General features: G+C 37.2%; 1 protein-coding gene across 5 annotated transcripts in view; it reads right to left on the reverse strand.

The window, feature by feature from the left end:
- SS18 (SS18 subunit of BAF chromatin remodeling complex) overlaps nucleotides 1-23,141 on the reverse strand; it is an 80,977-nt gene extending 57,836 nt beyond the window's left edge. For all 5 annotated transcript variants that reach the window (XR_014804866.1, XR_014804867.1, XR_014804868.1 and 2 more), the window contains 3 exon segments: nucleotides 23,029-23,141; nucleotides 20,035-20,111; nucleotides 12,594-12,678 (listed from right to left, as the gene is read on the reverse strand). Coding sequence is in view for 2 of the 5 variants with exons in the window: in NM_001244804.3 (NP_001231733.2) it covers nucleotides 12,594-12,678; nucleotides 20,035-20,111; nucleotides 23,029-23,097 (231 nt within the window). In the remaining 3 variants the exon portion in view is untranslated.
- Between the last annotated feature and the right edge of the window lie 467 nt (nucleotides 23,142-23,608).

Below are 23,608 nucleotides of genomic sequence, written 5' to 3' on the forward strand. Positions count from 1 at the left end.
TTTTCATTTGTCAAGACTTCCCATTCTACCTCCACATCTCTATTTAGAAGACAATCATACCTCTCAAATTTCAAGTCTACAACACTGAATCCCTCGGCCTCAAATCCCTTTACTCAATAATATCAGCTGATGGTGATTCCATCCTTCCAGCTGCTCTGATGAAAACTATGGGATGATCCTTGACACCTCCCTTCTTACACTCTGTCCTCTACAGCCGATTTTCAACATATCCTTTGGGCTCTACCTTTAAAATATTCCCACAATTTGACCACATCTACCACTCCCTCCTCCATCACCCTCGTACAAGTCACCATCACCTCCCTCACAATGATTACTGCAAGAGCCTCCCTGCTACATTCAATCCACCATGCTCCTCCACCATAAATTCTCCACACAGTAACCACATGAGCTTGTTAAAATCCATCCATTCACTCTTCGGCTCAGATTCCTCCAAGAGCTTCTGATTTCAGTGTAAAAAAACTAAGTACTTAACAATGTTCATACAACTTGGCTACCTTATCCTGTCCCAGCCACAAGCACCTTCATAATGTTCCTTGAACAAGCCAGGCATAGTTTCACTTCAGGACCTTTCCACTGCTTTTTTTTTTTTGGTCTTTTTGCCTTTTCCAGGGCCGTACCTGCGGCAAATGGGAGGTTCCCAGGCTAGGGGTCAAATCGGAGCTGTAGACGCCGGCCTACGCCACAGCCACAGCAATGCCAGATCCGAGGTGCATCCGTGACCTACACCATAGCTCACGGCAACACCAGATCCTTAACCCACTGAGCTAAGCCAGGGATCAAACCCGAAACCTCATGGTTCCTAGTCAGATTCATTTCCACTGAGCCACAGTGAGAACTCCCACTGCTTCTTTCCTTTGCCTAAAACACTCTTCAAGTCTTAGCTCAGATGTCAGTCACCTTTTCAATGAGGCCTACCCTGACCACTCTATTTCACATTGCAAATGCCATCCTTGCCTCCAGCATTCCCAGTACACCTCTCCCTGTCCTTTTGTTTTCCTTTCCCTTAGCTTTTTCCATCTTCTAATAGGCTATGTGATTTAATTATTAATTACGCCTGGCTTGCTTGCTAGAATATAAAACCCAAGCAACACATCTGTGTTTTTGTTCACTGATGTTTCAAAAAGTAACTATTGCCTGACACAACAGGCACTTAATACTTAGTAAAAAATTAAACTATCAAATTTAAATAATTCATTATAAATCTAAAAATAACTGACTATAAAATTATCACTATTTCTTTAGCATATAAAACTATCACTGCAAAATACAAATTTTATTTTAGTCATCCTTCATTTGAAAAAAAAAAATCCTTCATCTGTGTAACTATCATTAAAATAGTTCCCCAAAGGGGGCACTAAAGTGACTCACAGAAACAGAAGATTTAAAAATTTAATGATTTAAAAATAAATTATTACTCAAAATAGTATATGTATACATCTGTGTGTGCATAAATATATATATATTTATATATACATACATATATATACACACACACGCACACAAACATAAATACTTTCAAAGACTGATAAAGAGATGACTCCCATACACAGGAGTTTTAATTAGCCAACTAAGACTGGATCCTAAAGCCCCAACAATATCATATTTGCCTTACTTCTTAGTCCTAAATCAGTCTCCTAAATATGAGTTCCACATGTAAACAGTTAAGGTGTCCTGGATTCCTCACTCAGGCCCACAAGAAATTTCAGGATGCCAGCACAGATAGCCTTGAACTGATGCAGGCTTTCAATCTCATCAATTGATTTCTTCAATTTAATAATCTCAGAAATTGTCATCATGGCATCTTGGCCCCCCAAAAAAGTTAATACAGAATTCAGTCCTCTTATAAAATCTGACCAGTTTAACTTTCATAACTAATATTTCCCAGTTATTTTCACAGCATCATGATTCTCCAAATTTCCTAAGAGTTAAGGCCCCAGAATACCTGGTCTACTGACAATTCTCACCTCAGTTTTATTGAGTGAATCTTTCTCTATTTTATGAAAGAGAAAACATGCCCATCATCACAAATTCAACATTAGACCCTGATGATGTCAATTACTAAACAGTCACTGCAGAACCATATAATCTCAAGAACAAAAAGTAAATGCCCTTTTCTTCCCAGACCAGAAGAATTCTCTAGGATATACTTCCAAAAGAAAATAAACTAATCCATTCCTGAAACATTGGGAGATAGGATTTTAAGCCTTTTTCAAAGTTGTAATAATACATCCCATAATAAGAAAGATGTATTTTCTTGACCTTGGATTTTTTTAATATCATTTTTATATCTACACCAATCTGGCTAAATTATAAGAGTAATATGTAGTCATTATAAAAATAGAAACAATACAGATGAAGATTACTGATAAAAGCTTGGTCTGCATACCTCCAGAAACTTTTTTTTTGTCTCTAAGACCACACCAGCAGCATATGGAGGGTCCCAGGCTAGGAATCTAATCAGATCTGAAGCTGCCAGCCTACGCCACAGCAGCACCAGGATCCAAGCTGCATCTGTGACCTACACCACAGCCCACCGCAACACCAGATCCCCAACACAGAGCAAGGCCGGGGAACAAGGCATCCTCGTGAACACTAGTCAGGTTCGCTAACCACTGAGCCACGACAGGAACTCCATGCAGAAACTTTTTAAAACTTCACATTTAGTCACTATCCTGTGATTAATCCCACTGTAGGTTATTATTCTATATCAGTATACAATTCAATCTCATTTAAAAGTATAGAACTGCCATCCTCATTACTGATAGTTTTTTTCTAGTTTTTTTTTTTTTTTTTTTTTTTGTCTTTTTTTGCTATTTCTTTGGGCCGCTCCCACGGCACATGGAGGTTCCCAGGTTAGGGGTTGAATCGGAGCTGTAGCCGCTGGCCTACACCAGTTGCCGGATCGTCAACCCACTGAGCAAGGGCAGGGACCAAACCCGCAACCTCATGGTTCCCAGTCGGATTCGTTAACCACTGCGCCATGATGGGAACTCCTCTAGTTTTGTTTTTATTTTTTACTTTTGCTAATAAAAATAATGCTTAAACTGCCTTGTACAAATACTTTCCTGTAATTATTCTATGCAAATAAGGGTAAAATACTTAATTTCCAACATTCAGGTTCTTTTTCTTCCTTAGCTATATGGCAAAGAAATTCTGCTCTCTGAGAATAGAGGTAAGCTAGATACATTTATTCTCAATAACATAAGGACAACTTTTAGTTTCCTAAGTACATTTGTAAGCTTCTTTCACTAATATCGTCCCAAACACACACACACAAAAATTACACACACACACATACACACTTATATTTCTGGCAGTTAAGACATAGCCAATATCTTTACATATTTGGACTCAATTAGACAGTCTTCTGCATTTTACATATGCCAGCAAATAGGTAACACAATTTTTCCTAGGATTCGGAAAAGGCAATTAGGCAACAATGTTGGCAAAGTGTTCCCTATAAATATATTAATCTATGAGAAATACCCCCCCATAAATCAATTCTGTATGAAATATAGAGTTACCTCCTTTGTGAAACCTTCCCTATTTCTCAATAGCTGAACTACTCACTTTTACCATATTTCAAATGTACATTAAATATACATAGTTCCAAAACAGCATATAATTATACTGCAGAATTACTATCTGGTGTCTTTTAATTTCATTAATAGAACATCTTGGCAAATAAAAGGTTTCATTTTACATTTTTAAAGTCAGTATCTTCTCTATAGTTTTCCTTTGCTTTTACTCTTGCCTCAAGATTAAATAAATATCGATGCCTTAATTTACACTAAATCCCCTATAAATACATTTCAGAAGTCCACTTCACATGTAGTCTTGCTTGTTTTTAATACCACAATATCTTAATTAGATGTCTTTTACTGTGTATCACTATATCAGTACAAGAGAAAGAAGACAGTGTGGTAGGGGAGAGAAAGGGGAGTGGTCTGAGATGATCACTTTTCTAACTAAAAGAACTCTGTGTTTATAATATTACTTGAGACAGGAGATGTGAAAATGTAAGCTGTGCATCTTTATTTTTTTCCTTTAACAGCAGGAAACAGAGAAAGAACCGAGAAAAGGTTTTGCCAACACTGTGTTGAAAGGCCTGTGAAATATCCATACTGGTTATTTCTAATGGAGGCTAGATTCACTCATGCAAGCCAAGAACATAAAGAGAGGGAACCTGAAATCAAGAATATGAAAAACCAGGAGTTCCCATCATGGCGCAGTGGAAACGAATCCAATTAGGAACCATGAGGTTACAGGTTTGATCCCTGGCCTCGCTCAGTGGGTTAAGGATCCGGCCTTGCTGTGACTGTGGTATAGGCCAGCAGCTGTAGCTCTGATTGGACCTCTAGCCTGGGAACCTCCATGTGCCCTAAAAAGACAAAAATAAATAAAAATAAGTAAAATTAAGACATGCTTGGACACTCAATCTTACTGAATGGCATCACTATCAGTGAAGCGTCCCCTAAAAAGACAAAAATAAATAAAAATAAATAAGTAAAATTAAGACATGCTTGGACACTCAATCTTAGTGAATGGCATCACTATCAGTGGAGCATCCAAACTCTTTCTCTTTCAACTGTATTCAGTAATTCAATCCCGCTGACCTTTCAAATACTCCTAAACCTGACTTCTCTTTCCCCTTTATATGGTCCAATTGTGTAAACTTTCAACTTCCATCATCAATATTTACGAAGTACCTCCTACATACTGGACACCTTGAATTGTTTTATTTAATCCTTGTAATAATATTGTAAATATGAATTATCTTTCTCATTTTGTCAAAAATGTTCATGGTACACAACATCAAGTGAAGCTGATACTATAGAAACAGTAATCATATTTTCCCAAAGTTTTATATATTCTCAAAAATCACAGAATATTCCATTTGAAAAGCATGGCAATATAAGATCCTCAATTCCTAGTTACACAATAGAATTACTTGAAATACTTTAAAAATGTGCAGCCAAGGTAAAGAAACTCTAGACTGCAATTAGCCAGGTTCCTTCCAGCTCTAAAATTTTTAATTCTATAGAAATATTTCCAGACTATAGGATTTTGAAATGATTTTATTTACTACAATAAAAAGACTATTTTCTTCCCAAGTGTTTCCCAAAGAAAAATTAAATCAATCGATAAAAGATTTTATTGTTTTAAATTCTTCTCTCATAATTCTTTGCCTAAATCCATGGGGGCATATCTCTTCATAATACTAGCAGATGACAAAAATAAATTAATAATAACTAATATTAGTCAAAAACCGAGAAATGCAATTACTTCAATGTATGTTTGCAGAGAGGAGTTACACATAATGTAGTTATATTTTCTACTGGTAATATTGTTCCTAGTTCATATGATGAAAATAATTATGTCAATAGTTTATGATGTTCAAAAAGTAAATACCAATGCAGAAAACCAATATTGCAATGATGCCTCCAACATTTACCAAGTTAGATAAGACTCTATATACCTACACTGAATGGAGTCAGAATAGTATACATTTTGAGTTATGAAGCTTTGTATAAAAATATGCAGTCTCTTTCAGTGCCACCTGAGCTGTTTCTAAGTATGCCGGACTAAAAAATACACTCACCAAGTTCCGTTATGTGATTTGCTGACTCTTGGCTATGGGCTTAAAATTGAAAAAGCAAACCTCTTAAAATATGTAGACGATTAAGAATAGTTTCTGTTACAACCTAAAGTGCCTTTGAAATAAGAAAAGAATACCCAGGGCCTAAACTAAGAAGTAAATACTGACTTTGTAAGATATTTTTCTCCTTTGAGGTCTTTCTCCATTTATTCCTAGTTTAAGATTACAGGAAGAATTTAAAAAAAAAATCAGTAAGACTATACAGAATATAAGATAGCCCTTGTACTCAGAGGCTAAAGAATACATGGAATATTTGTAAAAACTGATCATAAGTAGACCATAAATCAAATCTCAAGGAAGTCCCAAGAACTGAAATCATACAAAGTGTTACCTAACTACAGTACAATAAAGTCACAAATTATTAAGAAAAAGAAAACAAAAAAATCTCCCTACATTTACAAACTAAGAAACATATTTATCTGGTGTTACCATTGTGGCTCAGTAGTAATGAACCCAACTAATATTCATGAGGATGAGGGTTTAATCCCTGGCCTCGCTCAGTGGGTTAAGGATCTGGCGTTGCCATGCAGCTCAGATCCCACATTGCTGTTGCTGTGGTGTAGGCCAGCAGGGCACAGCACCTGAAGCTCTGATTCGACCCCTAGCCTGGGAACCACCATATGCCATGGGTGCGGCCCAAAAAAGACAAAAAAATATATATATATATATATTTATCAACCCATGTATAAAGAAGAAATAACAATAGAAATTAGAAAATATCTGGAACTGAATAAATATGAATATACTATGTAACAGAACTAATCAGATGGAAATTTATGCCCCTAAATGCATATAATAGTACAGAAGAATGAAAACTGATGAAGCAGCGATTTATCTCAAAACTCACAAAAAGAACAGCAAAATACACTGGAAGAAAATAAAATGAAATAATAAAACTAAGAATTACTCATATACAAAAACATAAAAAAGAGCAATGGTTCACAAAGTGCAGCTCTCAAGATTCTTTTAGGGAATCCAAAAGGTCAAAACTGTTTCCATAACAATACTACATTTGCCTTTCAGGTTGTTTTGATATTTACAATATCATCATGCAAATCAAAAGTGGATGTAATTGATGGAGCTCTGGCATACATCAAGGTATCAAGCTCTACCATAAATCATATTACTGACTGCCACAGACTAGCAGTTAAAAAAAGAAAAAGTCATTTTCACTTAAGAATGTCCTTGATGAAGCAATAAAAATTACTGATTTATTAAATTCTCCATGTCAGTTAAACATTCTGTGTGACAAAATGAGAAAATAAATATATCCGATGCAAATCAAAGTAAAAAAAAAAAAAAAAAACACTTCGTGATTGAGCTACTTGCTGATTTTAGGCACTGTTTTCATGGCACACCAATTTTACTTGAAAGAACGATTTCTAGACAAATTATACTGATCCAAGCTTAGGTATTTGGCAGACATTTCCTCAAAACTCAACACAGTGAGCCTGGGAAAACAAATGACAGCACTGGCCGCCAATGATCAGATTCAACTTTTCAAGAACTGGAATTTGGCAAACACATATATATATATATATATATATATATATCTCTACTGTCTTGAGCCTGACAGCATCCCAATACTTAGAGACTTTTCTGATTATATTGGTGACCATTTCAACAAATACAGTTTTTGGTATCATATAATGAAATACATCAATATTTGTGCATAACTAAGTGAACATATATTTCCCAAATGACCACCGCATGATGTTACAAAATTATGCATGAGTAAAAGACCCACCCTAGTTTCAAGACAGACCAATGAACTTTAATGTACCAGAATAAGAAAAATGTACTGATATAACTTCAGGCTTCACATGGCAACTAACCTTTAAAAGTATATTTGTTGAGATCTGCTATACTATCAAAGATTATCCTTAACAATCTGAAAAGGCTATTATTAAAATATCTTCCCTTCTAAAACTCCATATCTGTGTGGGATTGGATTTTCTTCTATTTCAACCAAAATATATTATGCTAGAGTGAATTCAGAAATAGATGAGAATACACATGTTTCTATTACGCTAAACATTTAAAAGAAATTTGCAAAATCATTAAACACTAAATTTGTCCGCAAAGATAGTTATTTTTTCAGGAGTTCCCGTTGTGGTGCAGCAGAAATGAATCCGACTGGGAACCATGAGGTTGCAGGTTCGATCCCTGGCCTTGCTCGTGGGTTAAGGATCTGGCGTTGCCATGAGCTGTGGTGTATGTCGAAGATGCGGCACGCATGGCGTAGGCCAGCAGCTCCAACTGGACCCCTAGCCTGGGAACCTCCATATGCCATGGACGCAGCCCTGAAAAGCAAAAAAAAAAGATAGTTATTTTTTCCTTTAAAGAATGGTATTTATATTAACATGTAATGGGTTTATTATTGTTACTTTAAATGAATAATTAATATAATAAGTACGGTAATAAATACAATAAATAAATACACTAATACATATATATAAAACCCACATAAAGCTCCCCGGAGTACTTAATGTTTAAGTGTAATGAGGTTCTAAGAACAAAAAGTTTGAGAAATGCTGTTGAGAAAGATCAAAGCCAAAAATTGATTCCTTAATTAGAACTAAAAGAAAAAAATACAATAAACACTTGGCAATAGTAAACAAAAAAAATTTTTAACAAGAAAGTATATATATGTACTACATTAAGAATGAAAAAAAGAGGAGTTACCATCGTGGCTCAGTGGTTAACAAATCCGACTAGGAACCATGAGGTTGCAGGTTTGATCCCTGGCCTTGCTCAGTGGGTTAAGGATCCAGCGTTGCGGTGAGCTGTGGTGTAGGTCGCAGATGCAGCTCAGATCTGGTGTTGCTGTGGCTCTGGTATAGGCTGAAGGCTATGGCTCCAATTCGACCCCTAGCTTGGAACCTCCATATGCCGTGAGAGCGGCCCAAGAAATGGCAAAAAGACAAAAAAGAATGAAAAAAGAGCAGAAGTTCCCATAGTGGCTCAGCAGAAAAAATCGGACTATAATCCATGAGGATGCAGGTTCAATCCCTGGTCTCACCCAGCATGTTAAGGATCTGATGTTGCTGTGAATTGTGGTGTAGGTCACAGATGTGGCTCGGATACCAAGTTGCTGTGGCTGTGGTATAGGTCAGTAACTACAGCTTCCATTTGACCCCTAGCCTGGGAACCTTCACATGACTTGGGTGCAGCCCTTAAAAAAAAGAAGAATGAAAAAAGAGGGCGTTCCCATTGTGGCTAGGCAGCACTGAACCCAGCTAGTATCCAGGAGGACAGGAGTTTGATCCATGGCCTCACTCAATGGGTTAAGGATCTGGTGTTGCCATGAGTTGTGCTGTAGGTTGCAGACACGCCTTAGATCTGGTATTGCTATGGCTGTGGCTATGGCCAGCAACTACGACTCTGATTTCACCCCTAGCCTGGAAACTTCCATATGCTGTGGGTGCAGCCCTAAAAGACAAAAAAAAAAAAAAAAGAACGAAAAAAGAAAATATCACTACAGGTCCTATAGACATTAGAAAAAAGAGATTATTTCACAAACTTTATGTCAATAAGTTTGAAAATTTAGATAAAATGCTAAAAAGCCCAATTTACCAAAATGGGCAACTCATAAAATATAAAATGTATATAAAATGTCCTACAACCATAAAGGAATTGAGTAAGTAAATAAGTCTTCTCAAAAAGAAAATTCCAGATCCAGATGACTGTACTGAAGAATTATACCAATCGTTTAAGAAATAACTATGTTATGCAAATTCTTTCAGACAGGGAAAAGTGGGAAAATTCTGCAGCTCATTTTATGAAGCCAGCATAACTTCAAATAAAAAAAAAACAGATAAATACATTATAAGAAAGGAAAACTAAAAGTCAATTATATTCTTGAACAAAGACATAAAAATCTTGATCAAAATTTTAACAAACTGAATACAGCAATTTTTTAAAAGACCATGACCAAGTGGGTCATGAAAAAAACAGGTTAATTACAAGAATGCAAGACTGAGCATTAAGAAGTAAATCAATGTAATTCACCACATTAACAGATTAAGAAAAATCTATGATCCTCTCTTAAGATGTAATAAAAGTATTTAATAAAATTTAACATCCATTCAATATATAAATTCTTCGCACAACAGAAACAGGAGGGAACTGCCTTAATTGGATAAAAGACATCTACCAAAAAAAAAAAAAAAAAAAAACTACAGCAAATAGCATACGTAATGGTCAAACAGTGAAAGTTTTCCCTTTGTGATCAGGAGCAAGATAAGATGTCGTCTATCATCACTTCTATTCAGGAATGTACTGGAGGTCCTAGCCAGAGAAGTAAGGCAAGAGAAAGAAACAAAAGGTGTGAGGATTGGCAGGAAAAGAACAAAACTCATTATTCGCAAATGACAGATTCGTGAATATAGAAAACTGAAAGTATCTATAGAAAAACTGTTAGAAATAAGAGTTGAACAAGACTGTGAGATTCAAAATTAACTATATTACTATGTAAACAGCAACCTCAGTTACAAAATTAAAACTTAAAAAACAAAGACTCCATTTTAAATTGCCTCAAAAAAAAAAAAAAAAATACAAGGTACCTAGTGATAAGTCCAATAAGAGATTTACAAACCCTCTGTGGGAAAAAAAATCATAAACTCCACTGACAAATAATAAAGGACTAAATAAATCAAAACACATGCAACGACCATGATTTGAAAGACTCAATATTGCAGAGATATCCCTTCTCGCTCCCTGTATTGATTTATAATCAAGGTCATCTCAATGAAAACCAAAATCACAAGCAGATTATGGACATGTTGATGTTTAAATGTACATGGAAATGCTAAGGACCAGTAGTCAAGACATTCTTGAAAAAAATGTAAGTCAAGACCTTCTCTAATACAACATCAAGACTTGTTAGACTATGATAAGTGTGACAAGATAGTGGAAATTATAAAAACTGGCAAGTGGAACAGAATAGAAAGATTAAACACAGACCCATACATATATGGACACTTGATATATGATACAGGTGACATGACAACACAGAGAAAAAGATATTTTGTTTTGTTTTTCTGATAGACAGTGCTGGGAAGAACTATCTACATGGAAACAAATAAAATTGAAACTATTCTTCATATTTGCAGATAATCAGGTTCAGGGCAAAAATCACAGGAGCGTTCTTTCAGATTCAAAATCGAACTTATTAATTACATAGCCCTACTGAAGTATATCTAAAGACAAGCATATTACTGTTAGTGGTAATCCTGGCATTGTTACACTGAAACTGTTACATATACAGTAGTATAAAGCAAACAAGCACCTATAATAATGTCATAAAGGTACCAACATTTTTAGAGTAAGACAGAAGAGATATTAATTCATAAAATCAAAGCTAAGTTACAAAAACCTTTCCTGAAGTGGAAATATCACTAATTCAATATTTTCTTTCCCTTTTGAAAAAGTGTGTTTACTACCTCTATCCACTAAAAATTCAAAAAATGGAAACTCAGTAATAAAGAATCCCTCAAACATCCAAATTGTTCTCTCTATATCAATCCCCTTTGAAAAAAGAGTAGTTGAAAAAATAATTGGAGCAGAATAAGTTCTGGGGCAGAAAACATAATCGGCCTGATCTCTCTCTAAAATTCTGAAACAAAGAAGCTATACAAGAACCCTGGAATCATATCATGACACAGGAGCCAAATGAAGAGGTTCCCACCAAAGAGGAGATATATATGTAAGTTCAGATGATGACAAAAACAAAGTCAAAATCCTTGGTCATCCTTCGCAGGTTGCTAGACCAACTTCTTCCGATAATTGATAAAGGAATAGAATCAAGCCTTTATCATGACTTTCCTATAGGGATTTTCTACTTCAGGATAACCAAATATTTGATGAAAGGAAATTTTCCTTTTTAAAACAAGTACAATTAATCAATGCAGGAGGAACTGTAAAATTTAGAAACCCATGGTTCTGAGATCCCAAAATGAAACAACACCTGGTCAACAAGCACACATGACTGCTAAAACCCTTAATTGAAAGGTAGATGGGGCATCTGATAATGGAATGACCAGACTGGTCAGTGTGCACTGATCAATAATAACACCACTAAAAAATGGGACAAACAAATACGTTCCTCCTGACGAGTTACAATGAGCAATACACAGCGCTACCGATGAAACACACAGAACTAAACCTAATTCTAATGGAGCCTCTCTACCTATATATATTATCAGTTTAGAGGAAGTAAGAGAGATGAGATGGAGGAACATGTTAAAGGGCCATGAGGATACAATCCACAAAATCCAGAATGTGAGAAATTCTACAAAATATATGATCCAGGTTCTTCAATAAATAAATGGGGAATAAAAGAGATAAACATCCTGATAGAGATTAAAAAAGAGTCAAGACACATATCAACCAATGCAACAGGTGGACCATGTTTGGATCCTGTGGCAACCAACCATTAAGATGTTTGAGGGTTGTTTTTTCTTTTGAAAATTGGTGAAAACTGAAAACATCCTAGGTATCATAAGACATTAAGAGATTTTGGCTAATTTCATTGCGAGGGATAACAGTCCTTATCTGCTAAAGATGTTTATTAAATTACACAGATGATGTTTGAGGATTTGCTTTAAAATATGAAATTTACTCCTAAAAAATTGTGTAATTATCAATCTAAATAAATAAGTGACTGGATGAGTGGGTGAGTGAACTGATGGATGGATATAACTTTCTTGTGGAGGGAATCGATTCTAGGTGAATTAATTCAAATTAAATATAAAGACAAAACAATAAAGCTTTTAGGTCACAGAGAATACCTTCACGTTCTCAGAAAAGGGCAAAATTTACTAAATAAAATTCAGAATCATTAAACAAAAATGTGTTATTTTCAACAGAACTCTGAAAATTATCCAAATCACACTATTTTAAAGGTACTTACTGCTGGTAAAAGAGACTGCATATTTTGATTAGAATCTGCTATTGTAGCAAGGTAGACCAAGTTTGTATGCAACATCTGCTGGTACCTATTAAAACAAAACAAATATCCACATTAAAAAATAATGTTCTTCCTATTTACATACATACAGCATTCCATTTCTCAAGGTTAATAAAAGATTTGTTACCTGAACATCAATAGCACTTCAATTTTTTCCTAGTTCCTCTGCAAAATAATTCCAAATAATAAGTACATTCAAAGACAAAAATAAACAGCTCTTACCATGTGCTAGATATTGCTATAGCTGTTTTAAATACTTACACATCTCAGTTAATTCTCAAATCAACAATATGAGGAAAGGTTCTTATTTTCTCTATTTCACAGATGAAGAGACTGAGGTTTAGAAAGGCAAACAAATTGTGTAAGAGTGTATGCCTTAGTAAACGGAATAAATGAGAAAGGTAACGGCTCCATAGGTACTACATTTGCTTTTTTGAAAGAGATCTAGAATGAAAGGAATTCAACAAAACCAATATATTTATTCCCTTCCCTCTGCCATTTTCATGTTGCCAAAAACCTCAACCCAAGTACAATCAACATACTATGCTAAAATGTCAGAAAGGTGGAAATCACACATTTTTTTCCATCTCATTCTTGCAGCAGTGATCAAAAATTTATGGCTGCTGTGGCTATGCTGCCCATCTATCAGGACTTGGTATATAAAGAGAACAATAGGTATCTTCAATTACAAAAGAAGTAAAAGTATATGCTAAAGCATAGAGATGGAGGAAATCTTAGGAGCATTATTAATCATCTTTAAAAAATAAAGCATTGTTGGAGTTCCCATCATGGCACAGTGGAATCCGACTAGGATCCATTAGATTGCAGGTTCAATCCCTGGCCTTGATAAGTGGGTTAAGGATCTGGCATTCCATTGCTGTGAGCTGTGGTGTAGGTCAAAGACACGGCTTGGTTCTGGCGTTGCTGTGGTTGTGGCACAGGCCAGCAGCTGAAGCTCCGATTAGACCCTAGCCTGGGGAGCTCCATAGGCCACAGCTGCAGCCCAAAAAAAAAAAAAAAAAAAAAAAAAAAAAGGAAAATAAAAAATACAGCAAATTCTCATAGGAGTAAAGTGGTTAAACATGTTTATTATGATCTTATTTACCTATAATTTAATTTTGCTAAGCTTGTCTCCATAATTTTAAAAATTAACTCAGGAATTCCCATTGTAGTGCAGTGGAAATGGAATCAGACTATTGTCCATGAGGATGTGGGTTTGATCCCTGGCCTCACTCGGGTCAGGGATCCAGCATTGCCATGAGCTATAGTGTAGGGTGTAGATGCTGCACAGATACCGAGTTGCTGTGGCTGTGGTGTAGGCTCCAATATGACCCCTACCCTGGAAACTTCCATATGCCATGGGTGAGGCTCTAAAAAGCAAAAAAATAAAATAAAATAAAAAAACAAAAAATAAAAATTAACTCAGATGAAACCAGATTAAAATTAGCAGTAATCCAATCATCACTAATGTTTGTACCCACAAAATACAAACTTAAAACTTGTATCTACTTGTTCAGCTTTCAGAATTTCATTCACCAATAAATAATGAATACAAAGTAAAATAATAAAAATAAGTCACAAGAACTTTATTTGGCCAAGCAAAGTTTTCTAACACAGATCTCAAATGAAGTAATTTCTCAAGAGACACCATAAAAGGAATCCTAATAAATTCTTTGCTGCATTATTTTTGTGTGTGTGTTAGGAAAATTGGTTTCACTACTTTTTTCTTATTGTTAGGGAAAAATCCTTTATTCTTCACTGAACTTATTAAAGTTTCTTCACTAACAAAATAATGTTTTTCAGTTTGCTTGTTTGGTTTTTACAGATTTATTGAGGTATAACTGATATAAAGAACTTTACATATCTAATGTGTACAATTTGACAAGTTTGGACACACACACAAAAACCAGCAAAACATAACCACCATCAAGGTAACTGACATATCCAGCACTTCCCAAGGTTTCCTTGTTTCCCCTTGTTTTTGGTTTTTGTTGTTTAAAACCAAGTCTATGTTCTTTTTTTTGTTTGTTTTTTTTGGGGGAGGGGGGTTGCTTCTTAGGGCCGAACAGGAAGCATATGGAAGTTCCCAGGCTAGGAGCTGAATGGGAGCTGCAGCTGCTGGCCTACACCACAGCAACACCAGATCCGGAGCCACATCTGCAACCCACACCACAGCTCATGGCAACGCCAGATCCTTAACCCACTAAGCAAGGCCAGGGATCAAACCCGCATCCTCGTGGATACTAGTCGGATTTGTTTCCTGCTGTGCCACAACTGAAATATAGACATAAGTCTATGTTCTTAATGATCCTCCACATCCATACACTATGTTGCTCAATCATACATGGTATATTGTAATAACAAGGACCAAGAATTATTATTTTGTACTGAATTATTCATAATGGTTAATTATGTTGCTGCAACTCTTCAAACAGCTCTAGTAGGCACCAATAGCTGGAATTACTTCATTACTCCATAGAGATTATGAATGGATTTTAAAAGACAGGATTCTATAATCTTGCCATTTTTTAAAAACCAATCAACCATTTTTGAGTAGAACATTAACCTATTTCAAAGGTTACTCCTTCAAGCTTTCCTTTTTTTTCCTGAGTATTATTATTGTTCTATCACATGTATGCAGGTATGAGATTTGCTGAATGCCCTATCAAAAATAAAAATACCTTGGAGTTCCCATTATGGCTCAGTGGAGACAAATCTGACTAGCATCCAAGAGGATGCAGGTTCGATCCCTAGCCTCACTCAGTGGGTTAAGGATCCGGCATTGCCGTGAGCTGTGGTGTAGGTCCCAGACGCGGCTTGGATCTGGTGTTGCTATGGCTGTGGTGAGGGCCAGTAGCTATGCTCTAATTCGACCCCTAGACTGGGAACCTCCCTATGTTGCAGGTGTGGCCTTAAAAAGACAAATAAAAATAAAAATAAAAATACCAACTCTACTAGGAGACTCCTAACCTTTTAAGAAAAATGTCATTTATGCTTACTAGTACTCAGTAAGTCAGTGTAAAAATGCTGTTAAATCTAATCTGCTGCAGTCTTGAGGCCTCATTTATAAAATAATAGCAGTTGGAGGTCTCTAAAGTCCCTGCTGTTCTAAATATCTATAATTATACAGCAAATTTTATGAAGTACTTTAATTTTAAGACATTTTCCCAACTATCAAACCTTAACATTTAATCTTGAAATAATCTCAAATTTACAGTTAAGAATAGCATAAAGAATTCCCAAATATCTTTCTTCCACACTTCCCAACTGTCGGCAACCTATGTTTGTCTCTAAACATATACTTCAACATACCCATTCTCTCTCTCTCTCTCTCTCTCACACACACACACACACACACACACACACACACACCCCTTTACCCAAAACTATCTGAGAGTTAGTTACCGCATAATATCCCATTATTCCTAATACTTCAGTGTCAGTCTCCCCAAAACAAGGACATTCCCCTATCTATAACCACAGTACAACTATCATAACGTGGAATTAACACTGACAATGTATTACCATCTAATTCACAGAACTCATTCAAATTTCTAGAACTGTCCAAATAGTCCCCAATTTTTTTTTACCTAATGTAAGGGGGAAGGTAAAAATGATCATTTTTTTAATCGGTCTTCTGTAACTTTAGGAGGTTTGTTTTTCGTAAAACTGCATTCTTTTTACACCATTGATCAAATAAGGTCATTCTAAGATTCTTCTACAAATATTAAAAAAACATTTTTCCTGAGAATCTTTTTATTTTTTTATTCTATAAATACTATTGTCACTGAAGCAAACTAAGTAATTTTAATGTAAATGCTTATTACTTCTAAAATAGTATACATTAATAAAACCTAGTACATAAGTGAAGGACAGATACAAAACATATTCAACATTTGTATCGATGATGTAATTTCCTAATAAATACTGGCAAATGTTTCTAAATATCTTAATTAGTAACCTATTAAATAAGAGGCAGTTCACTTCGCAAAGATTCCATGCAAAGATTCTACTACAAGTCACTATATCAATTACCTTGAATAAAGTAAAATAACCACTATTAAATTTATCGATATTATTACAAAATGAATCCCAACAAGTAGGATTTCATTTTAACAAGAAACCATTACCTAGGAGTTCCCGTCGTGGCGCAGTGATTAACGAATCCGACTAGGAACCATGAGGTTGCGGGTTCGATCCCTGGCCTTGCTCAGTGGGTTAAGTAAGGATCTGGCGTTGCCGTGAGCTGTGGTGTAAGTCTCAGACGTGGCTCGGATCTGGCATTGCTGTGGCTCTGGCGTAGGCTGGCAGCTACAGCTCCGATTTGACCCCTAGCCTGGGAACCTCCCATATGCTGCGGGAACGGCCCAAGAAATGGCAAAAAGAAAAAGAAAAAAAAGAAAACATTACCTAGAAGCTATGAAGCGTGTATTTATAGGTCAACAGAAACACAACTTATAAAAGTTATCTTCCTAAGTAGTAATTTAAAACCAACCCCTTTATATTATGAATACAAATTTTTTTCTTTAGAACTATTTATAGCACACTCTGAAATAGTTGCACTCACCATGAAATACAAAAAATAGGGCTGATTTAAACAAATACACAGGATGATTTAGAAAATGTTCAAACCAAACACCACAAGAGAACAATAATACATTCTTACATGTATGTGGTCAGAATTTGAAAGGGATCTGGGCATATGAGCTCTACAAGTGACTCACTGACTTAAATGACTGTGAGAGTGAGTGAGAGCGAGAGTGTGAGTATGTGAGTATAAGAGTGTGTGTGTGTAGATAAGGATAGAGCAATATATACAAAGATGACACCAGCAAAAAAATCTTTGCATGGTAAGGTTATGGTGTTCGTTCTCTAAATTTTATATATCTGTGTTTTCTAATTTTCTACAATGTTTATACTGCTTTCATATAAATAAAGTTATTTTCAATTTTACAAACCACTGCTTCAGGCAGTTATCTCATCTTAAGAAATTGTTTAATTAAAATTGAATTATCAATTCCTAGATGACTATCATTGATGTTTTTATTTTCCTTTCACTTCTCCTCCTATGAGAAATAAGAACACTTACTAAGGTTGAAAGGAAGAATTTTTTCTTTTAACTCACAAACCAATTCTGACAACTTAAGAAAGAATATCTGAAGAGCTCTAACAATGAAATTAAATACAACAGAAAGGGCAGAATTTAAGAGTCTCCGTATTCAAGTTAAGTCCCATTTATATCAAATACATATATGTAAGCAAATAAAGTCTATGCCAGTATGCAGAGAAAGTGGGAAAAGATCATATATACAAAAAAAAAAAAAAAAAAAAGGCTGAGAATATAAAGAATAAAAAAAATAAACTTTTGCTGACAGTTGGAAAAACGGGATCTTTTTTTTTTTTTTTTTTTTTTTTTTTGCTTTTTAGGGCCACACCTGTGGCATATATAAGTTCCCAGAAAAATGGGTTCTATATTGGACTGTGTCCTTTCCACATCATGTACTGCTAGGGCCTATAGGTAATTTAACCGGTCCTATGTCCCTTGGCTCTACCCAGCATTTTAAAAAGCCATAGGTGTGATGGTCATTTTGTAACATATAGAAATATCAAATCACTAGGATGCACACCAGGAACTAACAGAGTATTGTAGGTCAATTACACTTCAAACACAAACAAACAAAGTCACAGAAAAAGAGATCAGATTTGTGGTTACCAATGGCAGGGGGGTGGGGAGAGATGGAGTGGAAGGCAGTAAAAAGAAAATAAATAAAAAGCCACAGGTAAAAAAATAACTCTAGTCACTACTTCTCAGTTGTATGGCTGACGTAGGGTGGTGGGATCTCCTTACCACTGATGATTATCCAATTAAGCTAAGGAAGTAGATCAACTAGTTAATTTTTTTAAAAAATATTTTCACATAAACTGACAAGATTCATCAAAGGAAATATATATAAAAGAAAAGGCAATAGTCACATAAAATGTAAAATGTAGAAGTGATTATAAAAAAAGATATCCTAGCATTCAGATCTTAATTTCTAAATATTATTCTCCAAAAAATGAACTAGGCCTTAGAGAAATGGATGATTCCAGACTGAGAGGAAAAAAGTACAAGATGAGCCTGGAACATTTTGTCATGCAAGAAAATAGGAAAATGCTCAAAAAATAATGGAGAAGCCAGCTCCCAGTGGCCAGCACATGGGACAATTTAAAAAAGAAAATAAATAATAGACTAACAAATTATAACCCAGAGAATAAAAATCCTTAAGTCCATACAGATATAAATCAATGAATGAACGAATGGGAGCAGGGATTGGGAAATTTCTTCCTTAACGGTAGAATTCCAAAAAACTATAGAGGAAAGACGGATTTAGTAACCACTGGCAACCACCACGGTAATAACTGTTTTAGTTGTTCAAGAGTCAACTGGACACAGATATATCTATCCTGTACATCAGAAGATCTAACTTTTCCACAAATGAGTCTATACAAATTTGAAGTCATTATTTTATAATTCAGGGTAAGAAGTGTAAGAAAAAAATGATACTCGCTCCATTTAAACAACAAATTTTTTCTTTTATAAAAATCAAGAATTAGGAGTTCCCGCTGTGGCACAGTGGAAACAAATCCGACTAGGAACCATGAGGTTGAGGGTTCGATTCCTGGCCTCACTCAGTGGGTTAAGGATCCGGCATTGGCTGTGAGCTGTAGTGTAGGTCGCAGACTCAGCTAGGATCTCGTGTTGCTGTGGCTGTGGTGTAGGTCAGCAGCTATAGCTCCAATTTGACCCCTAGCCTGGGAACCTCCATATGCCATGCGTGCAGCCCTAAAAAGACAAAAGACCAAAAAAAAAAAAAAAAAAAAAAAGTCACACAAAAAATTGTATACAGATGCTCACAGCAACACAATTCATTAAAGCCAAGAATTGGAAACAATGCAAATGTCTATCACTAATGGATAAATAAAATGTGGTATATAAGCATGAAACATTATTTGGCAATAAAAAAGAAGGAAATACTGGAATAAGCTTCAACATGGGTGAAACTTGAAAACATTGAGCTAAGGGAAAGCAGTCGGTCAAAAAAGATAACTGTATGAATCCATTTATATGCAGCGTTTGCAATAAACAAATGTCCACAGACGAAAGTAAATCCATGGTTATCAGGAGGTATAGGACTAGGAGGTGAGAAGGGAAGGTGACTGCTAATGGGATAGGATTTTTTTGGAAGGAATGAGGAAAACGTTCTAAAACTTATTAAAGCAATGGTAGTACAACTCTATGAATGTACTAAAAACCCTTGAATTGTACACTTTAAAATAGGTGAGTTATATGACATGTAAATTAACCACAGAAAAAGACACAAAAAAACCTTCATATGAATCTTACTGAGAACACTCTGAAGTCTTTCCTTTATTCTGATAGTCCATTATACACTGAATAAGATGGTTATTTTCATCCAACATCTGAAATAAAATTAGAAAAAGTTTATTGTAAATCTAGTGATTCAAGTAAAATTAATAAAAATTCAGATTTCTAGAAACATTTATCTATACAGGACCCAAATCCACACAGGTCTTTTTTTACATTCTATATAAGCTCAACACAAAAGATCTTATACCTTTGGAATGTAATCATGTTTAATCAACATTTTCTCTTTTCTTTTCTTTTTCGTTTATACAGCCATACCTGTAGCATACAGAAGTTCCAAGGTTAGGGATCAAATCAGAGCTGTAGCTGCTGGCCTACACCACATCCACAGCAACGTCAGATCCAAGCCATATCTGTGACCTACACTGCAGCCCACAGTAATGCCAGATCCCCAACCCACTGAGTGAGGCCACATGGATGCTAGTCAGGTTTGTTACTGCTGAGCCACAATGGGAACTCCAATCAACATGCTTTTCAATACCTCTATTTCAGTTATTCTCTCTGTGAATTATTACCTGAAGCCCAGCACAGAAAATTTGGAGTTTCTTTTCTATTCAAATATTTAATTACTTCTATTATCTGAAATATAAGCTTTAGCCTGTTAAGATTAAAAGTTAAGATTCCTGTAAGTTCCCTTGTGGCACAGTGGGTTAAGGTATCTGTAGCTGTGTGGCTCAGGCAGTAATGGCAGCTGAAGTTCAATCCCTGGTGCGGGAACTTCCACATGCCACCATAGTGCCAAAAAAAAAAAAAAAAAAAGTCCAAGTTGGCTTTGTATCATTGCAATGCTTTGTCTTAGTGAAAAAAAATTCTGTCCTTACCCAGAATAAACACATGAAAACTTCAGCTTATAAGGCTTAAGGAGATAAGCCTCAGCATAGTATTATGATTTTCCAAATTATGCATTAATTATAATAATTTCTATGTTAAGTACTATAATATTTATTATAGATTACCTTATAATTAAGTTGTCCCAAAAGTTTAAAAACAAGAAGCATATCAATTTATCATACTATCATCTTTTAACAATTCAAATCAAAACTGATTTTAGGGTTAAATAACTCATTTAAGTAAAGTGGCACTGAGAAAAGAGCACTGATGTAGCGGTTAAACGGCCAGTTAGTTTTAGTGCCAGCTTTGCAATCCTGTGCAAACCACTGAAGATTTCAGGGGTTCAGATTTATCAGGGAACAAGAATGTTCCTCCTGAAATTGCCCCACCCTCCAGGATTCAATGAAAGCACCAAATATAACAACATAACCACTCTTTCTCAATACTTCAGTTAATATAATTCTTTTTATTGAACACGAAGATCCATTTAATACAGTGACTTTTTTCTGCATATAAATCATAATCTTCATTCGGTGGAAAAAAATATGAACATTCCTTTCTAAACAGTGCAGTTTTTTCTTATACAAAATTAGATGCCCCCCAAAATTTACATAAAATTCATTAACACACTCTCCAATGTAATGATGTCACAACCTATCTTCTCAGTAGACTCCTCAACCTAACAAACTTCATTATTAGAATCTATGTCTCATATGGAACATCAATCTCTCACACCACTGAATGAAGCACTAAATTTGGAATCCATTTTCTCTTCTCAGCTGAGAATGAAAATTTTAATTGATCAGCACCTTCTGAATTAATCACCCATGATAAATAGTTTAAGATGTATGTAACAAAAACTCTTTAAAGAAAAAAAGAAAAACTCTGATCTTCTCAATCCAAAAATAAAAGTAAACCCTTCCAGAAACATTTTGCCTATTTGTACTTGAGCTGTTTGCCAGACTGTAGACTTAGCCCAGAACGCTATACGAAAAGCATTGCATTTTCAGGCATTGCCAAGCCGGTTTGTTCATAAAATAAAGCAACAGTTGGCAAATGTCAAATGCCACATTACAAAGAACTTGAGAGTCAACAGAAGCCGATTAGCATCACCTACTGGGCATAATATGATGTCCTGAGTGGTACTAAAAGTTAACTTTTCTTTATTCATCTTAGTTCCACTGTATGAAACAAAACAGAAAAACTTAAGGTAAACTGCGAAATTTAGCAAGTCACTTTTCAAAGTCTGATTAAAACTGAGAATGCCGCCTTGCTCATAGGCAACAAGGGGTAGAGGACAATAAAGAACCTTTGTGTCCCCAACTGGGAAGTAACAGCAGGGACAGCGCAGCTCCCTGTGTGTTTACCACGACTTCTGCAATTCGTCACGAGGATAAGACTGTGTCCACCACTCGACAGTAAGCTCCATGAAGGCAGGGACCTCAGCACTGCAGCCTCGGCGCCTACTCTAGGCGCCCAATGAATATTCGCAGAGTATACAAATGGGTAAGGGGTGGATCGGGAAGGAAGAAGGGACCCTGAGAGTGACCCCGAAGTCCAAAGGGTTTTTCCTCGCCCGTCCTGAGCCTCGACTAGGGTTCCCTGCGGCGTCCCCCAAGTTCTGCTGAGAGCTCCCCAACTCCTCCGGAGTTTGTAGCGCGACGTGAGGAGCTAGCAAAGCTCCCACTACCCCGTGGCCCCAGCGACCCGAGCCGCCCCTCGGCACACGGGGCGGGGCGATACCAAAGTAACTCTGAGCGACGCGCGGGGCCCCGGGGGGCGCCGGCCGCGGAGAACAGCCTTTCCCCGAGCGGCCGCCGCCGCTGGACGCACGCGCCCGGCCGCCCGAACGCCGCCCCATCCCTGGAGCAATCCAGCGGCGGTTACTCCGGCTTTTGTGTCTGTTGGAAGGAACGCGAGCGCGCGAAGGATTCCGCGACAGAACCGCTTCGTTCCCTTCCGCCACCCACTCGGGCGCAGCCCGCGGCTCGGGTTCCCACACCCGCCGGCCTCCCAGCAGGCCCACCTCCGCCCCCCCGGCCCGGCCGACTCCTGGCTCGGCCCCCGGGTCCCTCCCAAACACGGGCCGGGTCTGGCATCCCTGACCCCACACGGTTTCACCTTCTGAATCGCAGCGGGAGTGATCTCCCCTTTGCCTCGCTGCCTCGGGGCCGCGAAAGCCACGGACATGTTGGCGCCGTCAGCACTATCGGCAAGTCCCGAGCGCTCCGGGTGAACGGCAAACTGGGGGATAGACGCCGGCCTCTCGGGCCGAACCACGTCGCGAACGCGGGGAGGGGGGATGCTCCAGCCCCGACGGACGGACGGCCCGCCGGGCTTGAAGGAGGATCTCCGGCTCGTACAGGTCCAGTGTCTGCACGGTCCTTGGGAACCACAGTCCCAGCAGAACTTCCCTGTTCTTGACCGCCCTCTCCTCCCTCGGCCTTTCCTTCCCCGCCACCCCCGGCCCTCTGCGCTCGTGGTAGGGCCGCGCCCCAGCCCTCCCTCCGCTTCAGCGGTTCAGGAAATGGTCCCGCCGCCGCGGGAGAGGGAGCGGCTAGGGCAGCCCCTGTCACAGGAAATGCGAGCGCCCAAGCCGGCCCGCCCCTTTCGCGCGGGGCCACTTACCTCCCTTTCCGCGTGCTGGAGCGTTGCTCCGGCCGCGTCTCGGCGTTCTGCTCTAGAGCGCATTCAGTTTTTC

This window comes from Sus scrofa, chromosome 6, assembly GCF_054392235.1.
Source record: "Sus scrofa isolate SSC_HxYL_T2T_F1_AM1 chromosome 6, Sscrofa_HxYL_maternal_Yorkshire_Landrace_v2.0, whole genome shotgun sequence".
NCBI classification, from domain to species: domain Eukaryota; kingdom Metazoa; phylum Chordata; class Mammalia; order Artiodactyla; family Suidae; genus Sus; species Sus scrofa.